At 32.1% G+C, this 21,724-nt stretch overlaps 1 protein-coding gene across 1 annotated transcript; it reads left to right on the top strand.

Annotated features, from left to right (window-relative positions):
• The first annotated feature begins 8,348 nt into the window (after nt 1–8,348).
• Nucleotides 8,349–10,577, top strand: LOC139527697 (uncharacterized). Its single transcript, XM_071323357.1, has one exon. The coding sequence runs from the start codon at nt 8,349–8,351 to the stop codon at nt 9,300–9,302; it is 954 nt and encodes a 317-aa protein (XP_071179458.1). The 3' UTR covers nt 9,303–10,577.
• Nucleotides 10,578–21,724: the final 11,147 nt, after the last annotated feature.

Genomic DNA, 21,724 nt, shown 5'->3' with positions numbered 1-21,724 from the left:
TTAAATTGACGGACTCACTGTGAGACAATGAACAGTTGCAATACAAACGCTGTTTCACTATTTGTCTTGAACGCGTACGGATTGTGTGTCGTGGATTGATGCACCAACATCTTTTCTGTGTTATTATACAGCCGGACATATTCCCCATGACACCCATAATTATTCCAGGAGCTAACAGGCACCAGGGCTAGCATTGCATCTGACACAAAAACAAATCTTATTTCTTTATCTGTTAGAAAACAAATTAATGAAAAAGTCATTTTCAATAATTATGCAGAAAAAAGTTGGAAATTCGATCGCTTCTTGATAATTTAGAAAAAAAACTTAATTTATTTTTTTCGTGAGAATTAACTTTGTTTTGAAGCTGACTACAAAGATGACATCAACATGAAGTGATTCGAATATAAAATATATCTCTACAATAGTGGACTATTTTATTTCACTCAATGTTTTGCAAGACTGGTATTTATAACTGTAATTTAATTTTTTAAAAGACGACTCGCTACTACTGAAGAAGTGCAAAACAATGAACATATATAAAATATTGTCGAAATGTGCATCTGCACGTTAGAAATTATTGTAACAACTCTGAGGAGGTTTTTAGGCCTGTTGTTAGGCAACATTTCTGTACCTTCATTACACGTTCCATAATTTTCCAATGGTAGTCCAAATTTCCCACCCTTTATCCCGGGATCGACCCCCTACCTTTGAAAAAAAAACTTCTTGTTCTATTTATATGTTATGCTTTTTTCTCCGGTAATGGTGTTTAACTTATATGTAATGTTATGCCAAATTTTACTGTACGTAGTATTTATAGAATGTGAAACTATGATTTAAATGTGATTTTGCATAGCAGGGTGGTTTTAATTCCTCTTGAAATATTTTATTGGTATTTCTGATTGATCATAGTTTTAAACGTGTGTTATAGACATAGTCATAGTTTTTCCAAAGTTAAGAATTTTAGTTATTATAGTATAAAGTTGAGTTTAGTAGCTTTTATGTGCCATTCAGATATCCTCGGGAAATAGAGTATCGGAAAAATAAAGGCAACAGTAGTATACCGCTGTTCAAACTCATAAATCCATGGACAAAAAACAAAATCGGGGTAACAAACTAAAACTGAGGGAAACGCATAAATATAAGAGGAGAACAACGACACAACGCTACAATCTAACTAACACACACAGAAACGGACCAAGCATCAGACAAAATCCCACGAGAATAACAAATATAACATCAAAACCAAATACATGAATTTGGGATAGACAAGTACCGTGACACGTCTTATCGCAATGTCAATTTACACTCAAAATAAGAGAAAACAAACGACGCAACGTTAAATTGTAACACACACAGAAACGAACTATAATATAACAATGGCCATATTCCTGACTTGGTACAGGACATTTTTAAAGGAAAAAATGGTGGGTTGATATATATCGAACGTTTTCGACGATACAATTGCAAAGAGGTAGTTGTCTATGTCTTTGATACGGTCCCTCGAATGTTTTGCTTCCAAGTTACATTAAAATTCGTTTATAGATGGCAAAGACTTCAATGCAGTAAAATCATGAATTGTTTTAATATTTTCAAACTTTTATTTTTGGACAACACATTCGTTTTCATGTGAATGTTTATAAAATTTCAAGTATATCAATACTGCAATAATTATATACATGTATGTTTGAGGAGGTCCTTGTACTCTTTGTGTGTGTAGTATTTAATACAACTTCTATTGCATATTGTGACAAGAAAAACTTTTAAAAAAGTTGCTGATAATTTGTTACATCCCAGTTTCTGAACGTATACCATGTGAAAAAAAGTAAAATCACAAAAATACTGAACTCAGAGGAAAATCTAATCGAAGAGTCCATAATCACATGGCAAAATCAAATGGCAAAACATATCAAAAACAAATGGACAAGAACTGTCATATTTCTGACTTGGTACAGGCATTTTCAAATGTAGAAAATGGTGGATTAAACCTGGTTTTATAGCGCTCAACCTCTCGCTTTGTTGACAGTCTCATCAAATTCCGTTATATTTACAATGATGCGTGAACTAAACAGAAATAATAATTACAATAGTCAAAATATGGGTACGGCAGTCATTATCGTGTAACAATAGTCTGTTTATCCATTAGTCATGTATATCGGTTAGATGTCGGCAAGCAAGCAGAAAATGATCAAAAAAGATATCTGTGCAAATTGTTGGTCGGAAAGCAAATTGATTATAAAACAAAACTATATGTAATTTCATTATATGAATACTAACACACCTAACTAGGGAATTGTTATATTCATCACAATTATCACGTTTTTAATTAAACTAAATTAAGCATTAACAGATTATAAATATTAATGTTATATTAGGTCTCATAGGTTTTAATAGTGCAACATTTTGTGCAAAAAATAAGCACAAATCATCAAGGGTGCACATATATAAATTAATATCTCATGCAATAACTGTAGTAAATAAAAGAAATTACTTAACCAGGTTCAAGTTAACCAGGATTTGAAAACCTTACATAATAAAACAAAGTTATTAACAATGATCATTCACTTACTATGAAGTTCGCATTACACCTGTTTCTTAGCCTCGTTCACATGCAGCTGATATTAAAAGACACGAAACAGTTATTGTCTGTGTATTCTGATATGTTCTACAGAAAAGGTTTACATACCGCAAGGACATCGGCTATTTATGAGTATACAATTACGAACTCAAAGCATTTCACTTTCTATTTATTATACCGATTTACATCTAGTTTCGATTGTATTTTTTTTGTAATGATTTGTTGCCTTTCCTTGTTTCAATAGAATCAGGATAATCATTTGGGACCAGTCTCCTGTTTACATTTATTGTATTCGTCACAGCGGTTTTGGAGAATTTTACCTTCTACCGATACATTTTCATATTGTAACATACACTTAAAAGTACAACTGAATATGTAAAGCAGTAAAATAGTTTTTGTTATTGTATATGTTGTACAGTCCATTCATTAATACCATCAATATTTTAAGAAACCTGTACCTCGAAAAATAAAACGAATGGTAAAATTAATAATGAATTTTCTTAGAATTAAAAAAAATCAGTGGCAAGCTCTGTACGAACACTAAATTCAGATATTGATAACGGTGCTAATAAAGAAATTATTCTAGAATGTTGAGTATATATTCATAAACTTTTGTCTAGCATTGGTTATTTTGTTATATTTGTTAAATTCTTTCAAGTTCCTATATCGCAGTTATAACATAACAATGTAAACTAAATACTGATGTGCAACTCCGTCTAAAAAAGGTGTACGACCTTTGAATATTTGGAATAGAATTAGGTAAATTCTATGAGCTTTATCCTTTTTGTAAAGTCGTGTTTTTTTGCGTTTCAAATTATGAGCCTGGTACCTTTGATAACTATTGACAATTTTGCATCACATGGTCGATGCCACTGCTGGTGGTATCGCCGGGCAAGTAGTCAGCACTTCAATGTTGACATAAGTATTAATTATATGGTAATTTATATAAATTAAATGTTTGCAAAAGTATGAATTATCAGAAATATTAAGGATTTTCTCATCCAAGTCATAATTACATTAGCCATGTTTGACACAACGTTTTTGAATTTTGGGTTCACAATGCTCTTCAACTTTATACTTGTTTGTCTTTCTAATTATTTTGATCTGAGCGTCACTGATGAGTTTTATGTTGGCGAAACGTACATCTGACGTATCAAATTGTAAGCCTAATACCTTTGATAACTTATGACCAGTGTGCACTTCAGTTGAAAAACAACCAATTTTATTTGCTAATTAAGAAGCGGAATAAAATAATTTAAGACAGCAGGGAAGATTAACTTTGTAGTTTTATAGCTTTAACTGATAAAAAGAATGAGAACTTTATATTGTAAATTTTACGATGTCTCTGATGTGACCTTGGGGTCAGATTTGTATAACATTGCTATTTGATTTATTGTCTAAATTGTGTATCACTTTTTCACGTGTAGAAAACCATGTGAGTGGATTCCTTACTTCTTATTGGTCAATGATCTTGCGGGGTCAACACAAGTTTACGTGCCATGTGTGCACTTCCTTTTATCATTAACTTTCGCCTTGATAACTTGTGATTCTAAAACATTGCGTGAAATTTAAATCAATATTGTGTATAATTTGAACTTATCTGTGTAAAATTCAAATTTTGCTGGAAGTTCCAGCCTGGATTGATTTGTTTCAGCAATTTGAGGTAAAGGCGAACCATATTTTTGTGTATTTAAATTATAATTTGAGTTGTTAAATTAAATTAACTTCACTTTTTGCTACATTATGGACAAACGTGCAGTTGTTTTTGGCCATTCTTTCATTCGTCGGTTAAATGATTTTGTTTTATGCAATAAACATAATGGCTGGTCAAATTTGTCTCTTGATGAAAGAGATATTTTAGTAAACTTATTTGGTTCCGGTGGCGGTACTGTACGTCAAGGGCCAAAATGTATGTTTCAACCATGCTTATTAAAAGTTATAGCTGATGATAAACCCGATGTTGTATTTTTGCAAGTTGGGGGTAATGATATTAAGCATGATAGTGTTGACCCAAAGCTATTAGCTCGAGATATAACTTCATTTGCAGAATTCATCATTGATGGTTATGATGTAAAACATGTTATTGTCGGTCAACTTTTTCACCGTTTTAATGCGAATCGGCCATATAATTACAACGAAATTGTTAATGAAGTAAATACACATGTAAAATTGATCATAAAGAATATAGACAAATTATCGTTTTGGCACCATAGAGGCATGTGGTCTGATTCTGAATCACTGATAGCAAATGACGGTGTGCATTTAAATAAAAAAGGCACTTTAAAGTTTGCAAATAGTATCAGATCCGCCTTAGGCATCTGTATGAGACGTGGTTTATTGTAATGTATGCATAATTATGTTACTCATTACTTTGTATTTACGGTATGAAAATTGTTTTTTTTTAAATATGTCGCAACCCAAAACTTATTTTATTTCATTTATTGATTATCATTTTCTAATATTTTATTTTTCAAACCTAATTTCCTTGCTTACTTGGGTAAGGTTACCGTTTTTTAATTGGTGCAGAGGTCGTGGTTGCTTGTACTTATGACCTTTGTCTATTTGTTTTTGCAAATAAACCAATTTTCCTTACTAGCTTGGTGTAAGGTGGATGATATTTTAACTGGTGCGGAGGGCGTGGTTGCTTGTACTTATGCCCTCTGTGTATTTGCTTCGTCAAATATGTGTTAATGTAGTGTTTTATTTGATTTTCTATGCTTCGTCATGAAACTCATGCTACTTCAGTTATTATTGTCACGGTGATATTGGTTTGGAACATAATAATCTTTGCATTGTAACCTGTATCATAGGTTATAATTGCCATGTATTATATTTTATACATGTAGGTTTTTTTTTTAGATATTTGATGATATTTAATTCATGTTGTCAATTTATTATGTTTGCTAATACGTTGATACATGTAGTTTTGGGTTGCACTGGAATTTAAATCTAAATTTCAATTTTCATACCATTATTAATGCATTATTAAAACAAATTTAAAATATTTTTTTGGATACATTCAGCGGTTTGTTACAATTTCTTTTTCTTTTTCTTTTCTCTAGTACTTAAGTATGCCTAGAGCAAAACAACCAAAGAGGAGAGCAGCTTCGGTTAAATCCTCCAGTTCGGTAACTGTGCCAGATCCAGTAGTCAAACCTGAGAAGAGAAAACGGACACAAAAAAGGTCACCAACAGTATTAAATAACACAGAAAGTAACATTTCCGTTGAAGATGCGGGACAATCTTCCACAAGTCCTCCTGAAAAAATGCCTACGGCAGACGAAATTGCTTTGGCTTTACTTAACCGTATGCGAAATGAACCATCATCTCAAGAACCAACATCTCAACATCAGCCGTCACTAGCTGAGTTAGTTAATCCAACAGCACAGCAAACTCAAGCAAGTACCTCTACAATGAGAAACCCAAGCTTAGTTATTCCACCAATGCCTTGTTCTTCATCAACCGTAATGAACACTGTTGTACATCCAGTTAACACCAGCTTGCTTCAAGACAACACTTCGATGCCTCTACCATTGAACTATAATTTAGACTCACAGAGGGAAGGTACTACTCCTATAACATTTAGCTCTGTAAATTTAATCAAGAACTCATTGCCTTTAGCATATCATGTAAATGAAAAAATTAGAAATATTATTTTCAATAATGAATATGTAGATTTTGCTGCCTCACTGCCACAAACTCAATCCACTGAAGAAATTCATGTAATTGCCACTGGTGTCAAACTTATGACAACTTCCAATTCAAACCCAAAAGCAATTTCAAGCATGCACCACTGGAATAACGCCTTTGATATATTTTTATCAATTTATCTTACTAAGTATCCGCACATGATGTTAGATCTGATAAAATATGGAAATAATATGAGAAAACTTGGTTATGAGAGTGGCATTCAGGCAGTAAAACTTTATGATGAAGAATTTAGAAAGCTGAGAGTAGTTCATAGGTTAGATTGGGTCATTTTGCACGATGAATTATACCGTTTGGCTACGGCTATAAAACATTCAGGCAATTATCAGCAACATTCTCAGTCGTCTGGTTCAAAAAACAGCAGGTCGCCCTTTCTCGGTAAAACCCAACAGAAACAAGGTAAATACCCAATCGGTTTCTGTTGGAGATACTGCGACACTGGTATGTGTGGAAGCAAAGCGTGCAAACTCAAACACCAATGTGTTCACTGTGGACAAAAACATGCTTCAGACATCTGTAATAAACGACCAACAGGTGGTAAACCTTCCAACTCCAGTTAAACTGGTTATGCTTAGTAAATACTTAGAGCTTTATGATCCGGAACTAAGAGAATTTTTGATTAATGGATTTACAAATGGCTTTAAGTTAGGTGCTAATGGTGAAAACATTTCATTTCTGACTTGTAAAAATCATCAAAGTGCGCTGGATAAACCTGAAATTGTGACGGAAAAAATAGAAAAGGAAATTAAGAAAGGGCGGTATAGAGGTCCTTTTAATTCGCCGCCCTTGCCTAATTTTATTTGTTCCCCATTGGGTCTCGTACCGAAAAAGAAGAAGGTCAATACCGTGTTATACATGATTTGTCATTTCCTAAAGGAAATTCTGTCAATTCATCAATCCCTGCTGAATATACTTCGGTATCTTATGAAAATATTGAAAATGTCATTCATTTAGTTCAAATTCAAGGTCATAAAGCCCTGATGGCACGTGCGGACGTTGAAAATGCATTTCGTTTATTGCCCATAAATCCAGAAGATTACCATTTTTTAGGCTTTACATGGAATGGTAAATTCTACTATGATACTTGTCTCCCCATGGGCCTTTCTTCATCGTGTCAGCTATTTGAAAAGTTTTCAACTGCCCTTCATTGGATATTAACCAGTTCATTCGGTATTTCTAACGTTTCCCATCTTCTAGATGATTTTGTCTTTGTTAGTAAAGCAAGTAGTAAAGCTTGTGACTATGCACTGCATTCCTTTTTGAAGTTATGTAAAACGATTGGAGTGCCAATCAAGCATGAAAAAAACCGATTTCCTACCACGGTTTTAACCATTTATGGCATCGAAATTGATTCTAATGAAATGATAGCCAGGTTGCCTTCTGATAAAATCGAGAAAATATATGATATGCTAGTTTCCGTCAAACGACGGCGAAGTGTGACTCTAAGAGATTTGCAATCTTTAATTGGCTTATTAAATTTTGCATGCAGTGTTATCATACCGGGTCGAGCTTTTTTGCGAAGATTAATAAATCTCACTTTAGGTCACACTAATCCTCAATTCCGTATCACCTTAAATGCAGAAGCAAGAGCGGATCTGAGGGCTTGGTTCGAGTTTATAGAACATTTTAATGGGAAATTATGCTTTCTATTCGACAACTGGGTGTCCTCTGATACTTTAAGACTGTATTCCGATGCCGCAGGAGTGCATGGAGGCTTTGCAGCTGTATTTGGTAATGACTGGTTCACAGGTAGTTGGCCTCCTGAAATTGAACCTGAACATATAACCGTTAAGGAACTTTTTCCTATTGTGCTAGCTGTCGAAATATGGGGCAAATGTTTAGAAAATCGTAAGGTTTTGTTTTTCACTGACAATTCTGCAGTAGTTGAAATTATCAATAAAACTTCTTCGAAGGTCAGCGTCATTATGAGACTTGTAAGACGTTTAGTCCTAGCATCTTTAAAGCATAATATATACTTCCGAGCTAAGCATATCCCAGGAAATCATAATGTCGTTTGTGATCTCCTCTCTCGTTTTTCTTTCCAGAAAGTGCGCCTGATTGCTCCATGGTTGTCTCCAAAACAGACAATAGTTCCAGTGCAATTTTTAAATCTGTAGTAGCTAAGTTGTTTACATCATCTTTATCAGATGCTACACACAAATCTTACTCTAGAATGATAAATAGTTATTTACAATTTTGTGAGACGTATTATGCTGAATGCAGACCATTTCCATCTTCCCACATACTCCTATCTCATTTTATTGCTAATTTATTCTTACGAAATTATAGTCCATCAACTATCGCCACCCATATATCGGCTTTGAGTTTTGTGCACAAATCAAATAGCTGGCCTGATCCAACAGATATGTTTGTTATTCATAAAATTCTGAAAGGTGTACAGAATTTGAAAGGCAAGAATGACCCTAGACTACCTATAACTAAGGACATCTTGATCAAATTAATTGACTCTTTGCCGTGTGTAATTGTTAATGTAGACAACCAATTAGCCCTTAAGGCTATGTTTCTGCTTGCTTTTTATGCCTTTTTACGAGTAGGTGAGATATCGACCAAAGGCGGCTCCGATACAAAGCAGGTGCTTCAGGTTGGCGACATATCATTTGATCGTGAAAATAGTTCTTTGAAAGGTATGTCTTTAACCATGACATATTATAAACACAGTGATCTGCATCCAAAAACCATCTATATCCCGATTTGTGCAGATAATATTACGTGTCCAGTCATTCATGTACATCACTATCTGTCTCAATTTGGCCATTCAAGTGGACCTTTGTTCCAATTTAAGTCTGGAGCTCCAGTTACTAGGTCTTATTTCACCACCTCTTTAAAGTCGGCTCTCTCATTCATCGGTTTAGATACTCGGTACTATAAAGCACACAGTTTCAGGATAGGGGCTGCGACTTCTGCTGCAGCTAGGGGAATTCCCCACTCCGTGATTCAAGGGATGGGGAGATGGAAATCGAGTGCTTTTATGAAATATATAAGGATGCAAAATTTTTAAGTTATTTATTGCACAGCTTTGGGTCAGCATTGCCTGCCAAAACATGTGCCATTTAATTATTTTAATATCTGTTATTAATAACCTGTGTCTGTTTTATTAATCTTGTGATTAATCATTGTCATAAGAAATGCTAATTTCAATTTTGAATTTTACAGTTGTGTACATTATTATATGTTTTGTGATTTGTTCTGAGAGCATGTTATGGATGTCAGCATTGCCTGGTCTGTAACTGCAATCTGTAATTTTTTTTAAATTTTTTTGTTTTTTTATTAATAAATAATTGATTTTTATAACATGAATTTTAGACTGGATTCATGTCGCCAGAGCCCTCGGGTGGGGGATCCACTCTTAATGTAAGAGTGTATTTGTGGCAGATTTTTCTCCCCACCTTTGCTATTATTTGTCATTTATTCAATTGATATGATTTTAGTTGATGTAATTTCGTATTAATTATGTATTATAATTGCATATTAATTATGAACTTTTATGTCAAATGTTTTATTTGCAAATTGTATTTTTTTGCATTTTATGATTTTGAATAAATGACCTTTTTTCGTCAATCTTGTTTTTATAGATATAGCAAAACAAGCTCAAACTCTGGCTGACATGTTTATATGTCAATAAGTTTATGGTATCTGTCTGTCTGTCTTAAAACCAATTTTATTTGCTAATTAAGAAGCGGAATAAAATAATTTAAGACAGCAGGGAAGATTAACTTTGTAGTTTTATAGCTTTAACTGATAAAAAGAATGAGAACTTTATATTGTAAATTTTACGATGTCTCTGATGTGACCTTGGGGTCAGATTTGTATAACATTGCTATTTGATTTATTGTCTAAATTGTGTATCACTTTTTCACGTGTAGAAAACCATGTGAGTGGATTCCTTACTTCTTATTGGTCAATGATCTTGCGGGGTCAACACAAGTTTACGTGCCATGTGTGCACTTCCTTTTATCATTAACTTTCGCCTTGATAACTTGTGATTCTAAAACATTGCGTGAAATTTAAATTTCCCACCCGCAAACCTCCCTTTATTTATCTTTACAAGTAGTTTTGTTAATAGATTATTTTTTTTTTAGTTGGGCAGATTTTTCTCCCCACCTTTGCTATTATTTGTCATTTATTCAATTGATATGATTTTAGTTGATGTAATTTCGTATTAATTATGTATTATAATTGCATATTAATTATGAACTTTTATGTCAAATGTTTTATTTGCAAATTGTATTTTTTTGCATTTTATGATTTTGAATAAATGACCTTTTTTCGTCAATCTTGTTTTTATAGATATAGCAAAACAAGCTCAAACTCTGGCTGACATGTTTATATGTCAATAAGTTTATGGTATCTGTCTGTCTGTCTTAAAATAGTTTCTTGATTTTGAAACCTTATTCAACGGATTTCTAAACGAAAAATGGAGGGGGTGGGGCTGCCAGGTGGCTGATAAATAGTGTGTGTTCAAAAATCTAAAATGCTTTTACGAAATCTGTTAAAACTTACATATGTTCTTTTTGTGACTAGATGAAGGCCTAACTCGATTTTCACAATTTAAGCTGTGATCGTTGTTGGGTTGTAGACCTTTAAGTATCGAAAAGTGATGCCTCTATTGATGTTGCCTATCTTTTTCTGAACCCTACACAAATTCATTTATTTTTTTGTTGCTTTAGGGGTCGAAATTTGCAAATACCATTTTCTTGCAAGAAAACCCGTTGTGTGTGTGTGTGGTTTTTTTTTTAATTTGAATTCCATTGACGTATTTCCTTATTTATTCTATAGTCCAATAACTAGTTTTGCATTTTTCACTTCCATGCATGTCTTAAATTGCATGGGTTAAAGTTGTTTAATCGCGTTCTGATAGTTTAAGGAGCTAGATTATAAGCAACGGCTTAAATGTTCATTTGTAGAAACCCCTAAGGAACACGACATTAAAATACTTGATAAATTGGTACGTCTATTATCTGTGGAGAATGTATAAAAACGCAACCACTGACGAATAGAATGTGTTTTTTTTTTAATTCCGACACCTCTTGCACGTTAACAATTATTGTAACTACTCTGATGAATTTGTAGGCCTCTTGCTAGCCAACATTTATGTCCCTAAATCAAACGTTCCCTAATTTAAATGTTAGTCATTTCACACCAATGATCCCGGGTCGACTCCTACATCATTGTAAAGACTTTTTGTTGTTTTTATTGATTTTTTTTCTCGTTCTGAAGAAACGAGAAACGATTAAATTGATGGTGCATAACCTTTGAAGAAATTGATTTTCCAGTTTAAATTGATATCAAGACACATATTGAATGTGACTTACAAAAGCGGGGCGAATGATACCAGATTGGCATTTCAACCCATTTTCTTTCAAATGTGATTTTCCATAGCACGGCGCTCTTGATACATGTATACTTTATTGGTATTTGTTATTTATTTTCAAACGTGTGTTAAAGACATAGCCATATAGTTAATCCAAGGTTGAGATTTTTAGTTTTAGTATAAAGGTACATTTTGATAGCTTTTATGTGCCATTTCGATATCTCTGGGAACTAGATTATCGAAACATAATGGAAGTTTTCGATGTCTTAAACAGGTTGTTATCTATGTTTTTGATACGGTTCATCTTCTAAGTGACATTAAAGTTTATCAGAAGGTACCAATACCTTGACGATACATAGTCCGTATCAACTTCACAAATAATACACGATGACTTAGACTTGAAGTATAGGTTCTTGGTACTGTCTTTGTTTATCATCTTATTAACGTGTTATTGTATTTTATTTTGTCTTAATGAATATTACTTGTATTTTCTTTTGTCTGCTTTTCGTGATATTCATTTGACCTGACTCTGTACTAATACATCACGTTTTTGTGTTATCTATGATAAATTTTGTATACTTGTCTATCATTTTTGCTAATGTGCTTTGTCTATATGTCCTTTTGTGTTTCCTTAATACATATGACGTGACTCTGTACTTATACATCCCGTCATTGTGTAAGTGTACCATTGTATTTTTTTTCATTTTTTTTTCTTGTCTCTAATGTTTGCTTAATATGTTCTTTGTCTATATACCATTTTGTGCTTCTTTGTTACATATTTGTATGTATTTATAGCGATTAAGATTATAACAACATGTTGACTGATGTTCCCCTATTTTGACATTTTCAACTATTATGTCTGTTTATTTTGTTCACATATCGTTGTCAATTTAGTTAAACTTAATGCGACGGTTACATAAGTGCGAGGTTAATCTAGCTATAAAACCAAACTTAATCCACCATATTTAACATAGAAAAAATGCCTGTACCAAGTCAGGAATACGACTGTCACAGATGTTTAAGTTTGAGGTTTTGTTCTTGCAATTTGATTAGGGACTTATCGTTTTGAATTTTCCTGGGAGTTCAGTATTTTTGTGATTTTACTATAATAGATCGTAAAGACTTGATAGCAGTAAAAGCATCAATTGTAATATATTCCAACGTTTCTTTCTTTTTTCAAAACATATTCGTTTTCATGTGAATGTTTATAAAATTTCAAGTATAACGATAACGCAATATTAATATATTTTGAGTAGGTCATTTATGCGTTATGTGTGTAGTATTAAATATCATTTGCTATTGTGCGTTGTGACAAAAAAAAAGTATACTGATAGTTTGTTGCCTCCAGTTTCTGAACGTTTACCATGTGATAGTCTATATCATGTCGACAAACAAGCAGAAAATGAACAAAAAGATATTTCTGTTCAAATTATTTGGTCGGAAAGCAAAATGATAATTACGATATGTAATGATACGAACACATCTAGGTAGGGAATTGTTATATTCATTAAAATTATTACGTTTTAAATTAATAAACTAAATTTAGCATTAACAGATTATGAATATTGATGTTATATTAGGTCTCACAGGTATTAACAGTGCAACCTTTTATGAAATATATCTGCAAAATAAGCCACAAATCATCAAGGGTGCACATAAATAAATTAATATCTAATGCAATAACTGTAAAAAAAAAATTAACCAGGTTCAACTTAAGATTTGAAAACCTTGCATAATAAAACAAAGTTATTTACAATAATCATTCATTTACTACGAAGCTCGCATCACACCTGTTTCTTAACCTCGTTCACATGCAGCTGATATTTAAATACACGAAACAGTATACAACTACAAACTCAAAGCATTTCACTTTCCATTTATTATACCGATTTACATCTAGTTTCGATTGTATTTTTTTGTAATGGTTTGTTGCCTTTCCTTATTTCAGTAGAATCAGGAAAGTGATTATTAATCATTTGGGACTAGTCTCCTGTTTACATTTATTGTATTCGTCACAGCTGTTCTGGAGAATTTTACCTTCTACCGATACATTTTCATATTTTAACATACACTTAAAAGTACAACTGAATATGTAAAGCAGTAAAATAGTTTATGTTATTGTATATGTTGTACAGTCCATTCATTAATACCATCAATATTTTAAGAAACCTGTACCTCGAAAAATAAAACGAATGGTAAAATTGATAATGAATTTTCTTGGAGTTAAAAAAAAAGACAATCAGTGGCAAGCTCTGTACGAACACAAAATTCAGATATTGATAACGGTGCTAATAAAGAATTTATTCTAGAATGTTGAGTATATATTCATAAACTTTTGTCTAGCATTGGTTATTTTGTTATATTTGTTAAATTCTTTCAAGTTCCTATATCGCAGTTATAACACAACAATGTAAACTAAATACTGATGTGCAACTCCGTCTAAAAACGGTGTACGACCTTTGAATATTTGGAATAGAATTAGGTAAATTCTAAGGGCTTTATCCGTTTTGTTTAGTCGTGTTTTTTTTTTTGGCGTTTCAAATTATGAGCCTGGTACCTTTGATAACTATTGGCAATTTTGCATCACATGGTCGATACCACTGCTGGTGGTATCGCCAGGCAAGTAGTCAGTACTTCAATGTTGACATAAGTATTAATTATATTAACTTTTATAAATTAACTGTTTGCAAAAGTATGAATTATCAGAAATATTAAGGATTTTCTCATCCAAGTCATAATTACATTAGCCATGTTTGACACAACGTTTTTTGAATTTTGGGTTCACAATGCTCTTCAACTTTATACTTGTTTGTCTTTCTAATTATTTTGATCTGAGTGTCACTGATGAGTCTTATGTTGGCGAAACGTACATCTGACGTATCAAATTGTAAGCCTGATACCTTTGATAACTTATGACCAGTGTGCACTTTAGTAGAAAAACAATAGTTTCTTGATTTTGAAACCTTATTCAACGGATTTGTTGCTTTAGGCGTCGAAATTTACCATTTTCTTGCAAGAAAACCCGTTGTGTGTGTGTGTGTGTTTTTTTAAATTTGAAAGCCTCTTGTATTTAACTTGATCTATCACAGTATAAAGGGTTTTAGATGACTTTGTTACATGTATGTGAGTTTCGTTTTGCTTGTTTTCGTTTTTCTTAAATATGATATATTTGAATTTTTTTTTTTAACTCTTTGATAAATGGTTTTTGTTTTGTTTTGCTTTTGATTTTACGTTTCTACTAAGCGTATTAGCGCCACACATTTTTTTTAATTTTTCTTCCTATGTTTGCGTTATAACGTAAACATTTGCGTTATAACGCAAACCTATAACGCAAATATCTTGATTTCAATTATTCATTAAGTTTTGTATATATGTCCGTCTGTCATTCATTTCGGATGTGATTTACTAGTAGATAAAAAAGAAACATACATACAAGGCCAAATCATTATAATAAATATGCATAGGAATAATGGAATAATTGAAGTGCAATTATACATAAATTAAGACTGATTTGTGCATCAGAAAAGTTTTCAATTTAACAAGAAAATAGATATAGTTTAGTATATAGTCATATTAAAATTAAAAGATCAAAAATAATGTCATACAGTTGTGAAACCAACCTCCAAGTCAAATAGACAAAATGATCTTTCTGCTTTAAAATGAATTATTAATAAGGAAACATTTTTTTTAAATCTCAGAATATAATCAAGATTCTTTGATAGAAAGTCATTGAATTTTCATTTCAATATAATGAAGTATTTTTAAGATGCTTGGGTATCAATTTGTGTAGAGAGAACATAATTTTATTAATAAAACATCTTCATTCTATACATTTATTGCCAAAGGGTAGCTTGTTTGAATCTAACCTACTTTACACAGTTCTCAAACGAGAGCTTACTTTGGAAGTATATTTATATTCGGTTATAGCTATATTACCAGGGTTGATTTTTTTCTTCGGTATAACCTCAATTTACTCAATTTTCTTTGTAATATATATATATACTAGTAGAAACATGAATATCGTTTTTGGGGACCTTTATAGTTTGTTGTTCAGTGTGAGCCAATGCTCCGTGTTGAAGATGGAGAGTTTTCTTATTGGCACTCATACCACATCTTCTTATACTATTCTGCTCATTATTAGTCATTGATATGATCTAATTATTCAAGCATTTTACTTTGCAATTACTACAAAGGTGATACATTTTAATATATACAGCCTCCTCCATTAATAACTACGGTTTCCTTTGGATCTTGAATAAGAAATAAGATAAAACAAAGGTTTGCGTTATAACTCAAAATGTTTTGTATTAATGCAGTTGAATTATAGTCGCTTGATAGTTTTCGGTACAATAATCACACTATTTCTGTTTCACCGTTCAACTACGAAGAAAGTTCCGGATTTGCTTAAAAAAATTACTTGACTAGTGGTAAAAAAATATAAATCGCTTCCAATAAAAGTTGTAACAGTTTCAAAACCGAACACACCACCGAATAAAAATAGTAATAACATGGTGGACCTTCATGATCAAACTCACGATAATACTATTTCGGAAAACCAGACAGAAGCCGTAAACGATAATGATATGACACATGGAGTTTATTAGAAAGATGTAAGCATTGCATTAGACATGGTTTTAAGAATTATAACAACGTTTTTTACGGTATGTTTATTCATCGTGTTTATTGTATTTTATGTCTGGGTTCGAAAAAGAACCGCAGAATGACGAACAAGCTTTTATAATTCGTAATGACTATAAGGATTGTAAATACCTGCAATTGTTTGTCACATTGAATATGTTCGCTCCTTTTGTTTTGTAGTTTTTGTCAAATATTCAGAATCCTCTGGTTTAACCATGCAGTTCAATTTAAAAATTGTGCACGCCAACGACATCTTTTCTTTTCATAATCTAAAAAATATATTTATAAAGCCATATTCGAAAATCTTATGAAATCCTTGTTATTTTTTTTTATTGTTTTTGAAAGAAAAAAAGGTGTGTATATTAAAAGTACGAAAAAACTAGAGAAAATCATATCCCTTTAAATTTTAAATTTCAATGGCTTATATCTCGATAACAAGCAAACGGGCCTTTCCTTTTTTCTGCTTTTTTAGTTCTTTTATTAGTAAACTTGAACTTATAATGGTCTTTTAAAAAGCTTGTTATTTTAAAACAGAGTATCGAGCATCTTTAAACAAATATCAATATTTTGTTTTATTTCAAATTGATAGTTTCAATATTCAAACTACATCCATGTTATTTAAGTATCACTAATATTTACTTGTGTGCTACTAAGTTTTAGATATGTTTTAATATTTATTTGTTTATGAGTTATTGCTTCAATATATATTTGAATAACATTTGTTTTTAATATCGATAGTGTTAGATTGAGAAATATTTAATATTTTTGATTTTCAACATGTATATATTAGTTAGAATTGAAGATACATTTTGAAGTTTCTATGAACATACACATAACTTTTATATATATTATATAGCTGCTGTTATGCCATCTATATCACTTAAGTATTGTATTGGTTGATATAAAGACATCTTGTCTGATGATGAAGAATATTTAATTTATCATGCCATGTTTTGTCTATAATGCTATTTTTTACTTCCGTTTAAACATTGTGTTGAATATGTAGTTCATACATTTTAATACAGATTGTATTTTGTTTGATTGGGATGACAGTTAAGCCTTCACGACTTATTGATTACCACACTTTATGACAGTCTTTGAAACAGATCTATAATGAATAAAACAAATGCACGGAATACTATTTGTTTTCTCAATAAACACTAGGTTTGCTATTACTTATTGTTTTTACCTGCTTATTATAAAAAAGAAGATGTGGTATGATTGCCAATGAGACAACTATCCACAAAAGACCAAAATGACACAGACATTAACAACTATAGGTCACCGTACGGCCTTCAACAATGAGCAAAGTCCATACCGCATAGTCAGCTATAATAGGCCCCGATAAGACAATGTAAAACAATTCAAACGAAAAAACTAACTGCCTTATTTATGTAAAAAAATGAACGAAAAACAAATATGTAACACATAAAGGAACGACAACCACTGAATTACAAATAGTCTTGTATTATTTTAATTTTAGTTTCTTGTTTACAATTTGGAAATTAGTATGGCGTTCATTATCACTGAACTAATATATATTTGTTTAGGGGCCAGCTGTAGAACGCCTCATAGAGGGTTGGGTCATCGTTTTTGTTTTCTCATCTCTTCTGAGGGGTTGTTATTTTACTGGGTCGATGCCTCTGCTTGGTGGACTGTTAGTCCCCGAGGGTATCACCAGCCCAGTAGCCACTACTTCGGTACTGGCATAAAAATACGGATTTTATTGTGTTATTATAATTTGCTGTTACAAAATGTTAGAAATTATTATTATAAATATTAAAGGAATGTATTTCACTCATGCAAAGCTCTGATTCCTTTCACGAATTAGGCATATTTTTTTGACCTTTTGGATTATAGCTCTTCATCTTTTATATAAGCTTTGGATTTCAAATATTTTGGCCACGAGCATCACTGAAGAGACATGTATTGTAGAAATGCGCATCTGGTGCGGGATTGGTACCGTTAATGTTACTACTACCACTTGGGTTATGCCTCTGCTGGTGGACTGTTAGTCCCCGAGGGTATCACCAGCTTTGTAGCCAGTACTTCGGTACTGGTATGAAAATACGGAATTTTGTGTTATTAAAATTTGCTGTTACAAAATGTTAGAAATTATTATTATAAATATTAAAGGAATGAATCTCCCTTATGCAAAGCTTTGATTCCTTTTACGGATTTGGATATACTTTTTTTTAGCTTTTTGGATTATAGCTCTTCATCTTTTATATAAGCTGTGGATTTCAAAAATTTTGGCCACGAGCATCACTGAAGAGACATGTATTGTCGAAATGCGAATCAGGTGCAGGAAAAATGGTACCGTTAATGTTATTACATGTTTTATATATTTTTTATATCTGTTTGTCAGTTATTGATAGCAGTTTACTCTAAAATAATTACATGCATGTATGTCTCATAATGATACGTAAATATGATAGGCTAACAGCTATTACGAGTCCTTCTGTAATTGACATTCATTACACAATGAAATGTAACATTCATGTTGACGCGAGGTCTCACAATAAAGTGCACAGGTAACGTAAAGAAAAACGATGGAAATCGTGTTTTCATGATCCTAGCTAAACAAATGTAATTATAAGTATTGAATGCTTCTTTTTGTAATTTCATAGGGTTGTAAAAGCGTTGACCGTGTGCACAATTTTAGAACGAAGCGCTTTCTCGCTTTATACCAAATGTACTTCGGTCAACGATTTAACACCCCCACTGAATTTACAAAAAGAACCATTCAATTCTTAATTGAAAAAAAATGATTCGAAATCCTTCGAATTACTTATAAGATGTAAACGAGAATAACTGTGTTAACGTTTATGTTTAATGTTAATCAACTTTTCAGCCAGTCGATATCTTTCCTGATAAAAGATGTTCATTATGAATAATAGAAAAAAGTAAAATCACAAAAAAACTGAACTCAGAGGAAAATCTAATCGGAAAGTCCATAATCACATGGCAAAATCAAATACACGTCAAAAACGAATGGAAAAAAACTGTCATATTCCTGACTTGGTACAGGCATTTTCAAATGTAGAAAATGGTAGATTAAACCTAGTTTTATAGCGCTAAACCTCTCACTTTGATGACAGTCTCATCAAATTCCGTTATATTTACAATGATGCTTGAACTAAACAGACATTATAAATAAAATAGTAAAAAAAACCTTATTGATAGCCTCATTTCGTTCTATTTTCAATTATCCAAATTCAGGCATAGATAGCTTTTTTCTTTTTAGTTCAAGTAAAGTGATAGTCCTAAAATAGCAAAACTATACCTGATCCTGACTAGTGCTGAACAGTTCAACATACATTTTCTTGCATATAAGGGCGCACTGGTTCCCAAAAGTAGGGTAGTACAAACACAGGTATTGCTGATCTGAGCAACAGTGCAAATAGGCACTCCTTTAATAATTTCACAAATTATTTTTATTCAAGAGAAAATATGTCCAAGGTATCTACAGTGATCCCAATTCCTTTAAATTTCATTTCATACCAATTTAGCCCAAACATTTTACTTTCTGATATAGCTACAGCAATGAGTAGAATCTATTTCAATTGACATTCCTAAATATCATCAAATAGAGATAAACAATGATTAAATATATTTAGATTCTTATTACATTTAAGCCTTTAGTCAGACCTTTAGTACAGACATGGTTTATAACATAATTTTCTTAAATCTTCCGTTGGTCAAAGAGCCGAAGCAAAATTGGCCATAATTGAATTTGGTATTCGTCTTATTTCCCATATGGTCAATTAGATTCTGACCTATTCAGGTATGTATGAAAAAAGAAGTGCAGGTGCTGGTGTAACTTTACGAAATAAAATGGAAAGTTTACATTTGGAAAGTTCAAATCATCACTTTTATCGTTAAGGTTCATTCTTTAACGACTCTCATCAATTTCACCATAAACAGGAAGATGATGCTATCAAGTTTTGGAGTTTGAATGTTCTTGGTAAAGTATATTAAGAAAATCAGTTCGAATACACCAAATTTTATTAATTGTTTATTTTTATGGTAATAAACTACTCTAATTCAAAATACAAAATATCAAAGATATGATTGATCTTTTTACGAAACACTTCATCGATTCAAAACTCGACGCATTAATGATGTGCATGCCTTTTTTACGAAACACATTTCCATTAAACATACACCATTGTTTATACCTATCTTCGAAATACAACAAATAATCTAACCCACTGTATATTTATCAAAATGACATCATGTCAATAATAATAATTGAAGGCTATTCAATAATGTATACAAATATCATTATGACAAATTGTCAAAATGCTCACACAAATTATCATTATAACGGAACTGTAAATAACTGTACCACAATGGGAGGTTTAGCTAGCTATAAAACCAATCGGTCGGTGTGATCCAAGGCTCCGTATTAAAGACTGTAAGTCACCTATATTGGTTAATTTTTCAAATTGTGACTTGGATGGAGAGTTGTCTTGAGCTCATTGGCACTCATGCCACGCCTTCTTATATCTTTATGCAGCTTTGTCTACGAAACATATTTATATTGTAATATTTAAAATAAATGGAAATAATGAAATTCAGAGAATTTTCGTACCAACATAACCCAGCAATAAATGATTTCATAATTTACAGAACCTATGATGGAGTGTTGTTTTTGTTTTTTATAGTTCGTTCTTATCTTCTACTGTTACATAACTGTCCAAGGTTAGGGGAGGGTTTGAATCCCGATAAGAAAGTTAACCATGCATTTTTTTGTATGTATGTGCCAATCCCAAATCAGGAGCCTTCCATCCACTCATCCGTCCGTCCGTCATCCGTTCATCCATCCATTAATCCATCCATCCAAGCGTCCGTTAATCTGTCCGTCCGTCCTTCTGTCCACTGATCCGTCAACTCAACCAGCTAGCCTGCTAGCAGACCACTTGATAAAATCATTTAACATCAATATCTTTTTATCGTTCTTTTTGTGAGAAACCGTAAGAAATCGGAAAACATTACAACAAACACTCAGATATTATCTAGTCTTTTGTACTTTCTTTTATATTTGTTGTTTTTAATGTTGTTTTTGAACGATATGTTTTGTAAAGATTGATCATTTTCATTTGATCAGGATCATATAAGTGATTGAGGTTTTTAAGTTGTCGCTGTTTCGATTAATCTGATTTTCGTATGTTTGTGTGATTTATTTTTGAATAATTTAATTTTGGATGTAACACGCCTTCTGATTGGCTGACGTTGTTTTGTTATCAGCCCATATACATAATTTAGTCAGGTGACCGTGACGTCATCAATGTTTGTTCATGGTTCTCTACGGTTTAAAATAGAATTTAGAATTAGATTATAAGAAATGACTGTAATATTTTTTCTGTCTATTCGAAATAACATAAAAAATGTGGTGCACACTGTTAAAAAACCCGCTACACCCGTTATTCAGTGTGCACCAAATGTTTTATGTTATTTCTTCATGG

The sequence above is a fragment of the Mytilus edulis genome, chromosome 1 (assembly GCF_963676685.1).
Source record: "Mytilus edulis chromosome 1, xbMytEdul2.2, whole genome shotgun sequence".
Taxonomy (NCBI): Eukaryota; Metazoa; Mollusca; class Bivalvia; order Mytilida; family Mytilidae; genus Mytilus; species Mytilus edulis.
Note: the sequence above shows the minus strand (reverse complement) of the source record. Positions and strands in the feature narration are given on the sequence as shown.

What these genes read in the sequence shown, in the direction of transcription:
- LOC139527697 (XM_071323357.1), top strand. Translation starts at nt 8,349, where the DNA reads ATGGTTGTCTCCAAAACAGACAATAGTTCCAGTGCAATTTTTAAATCT.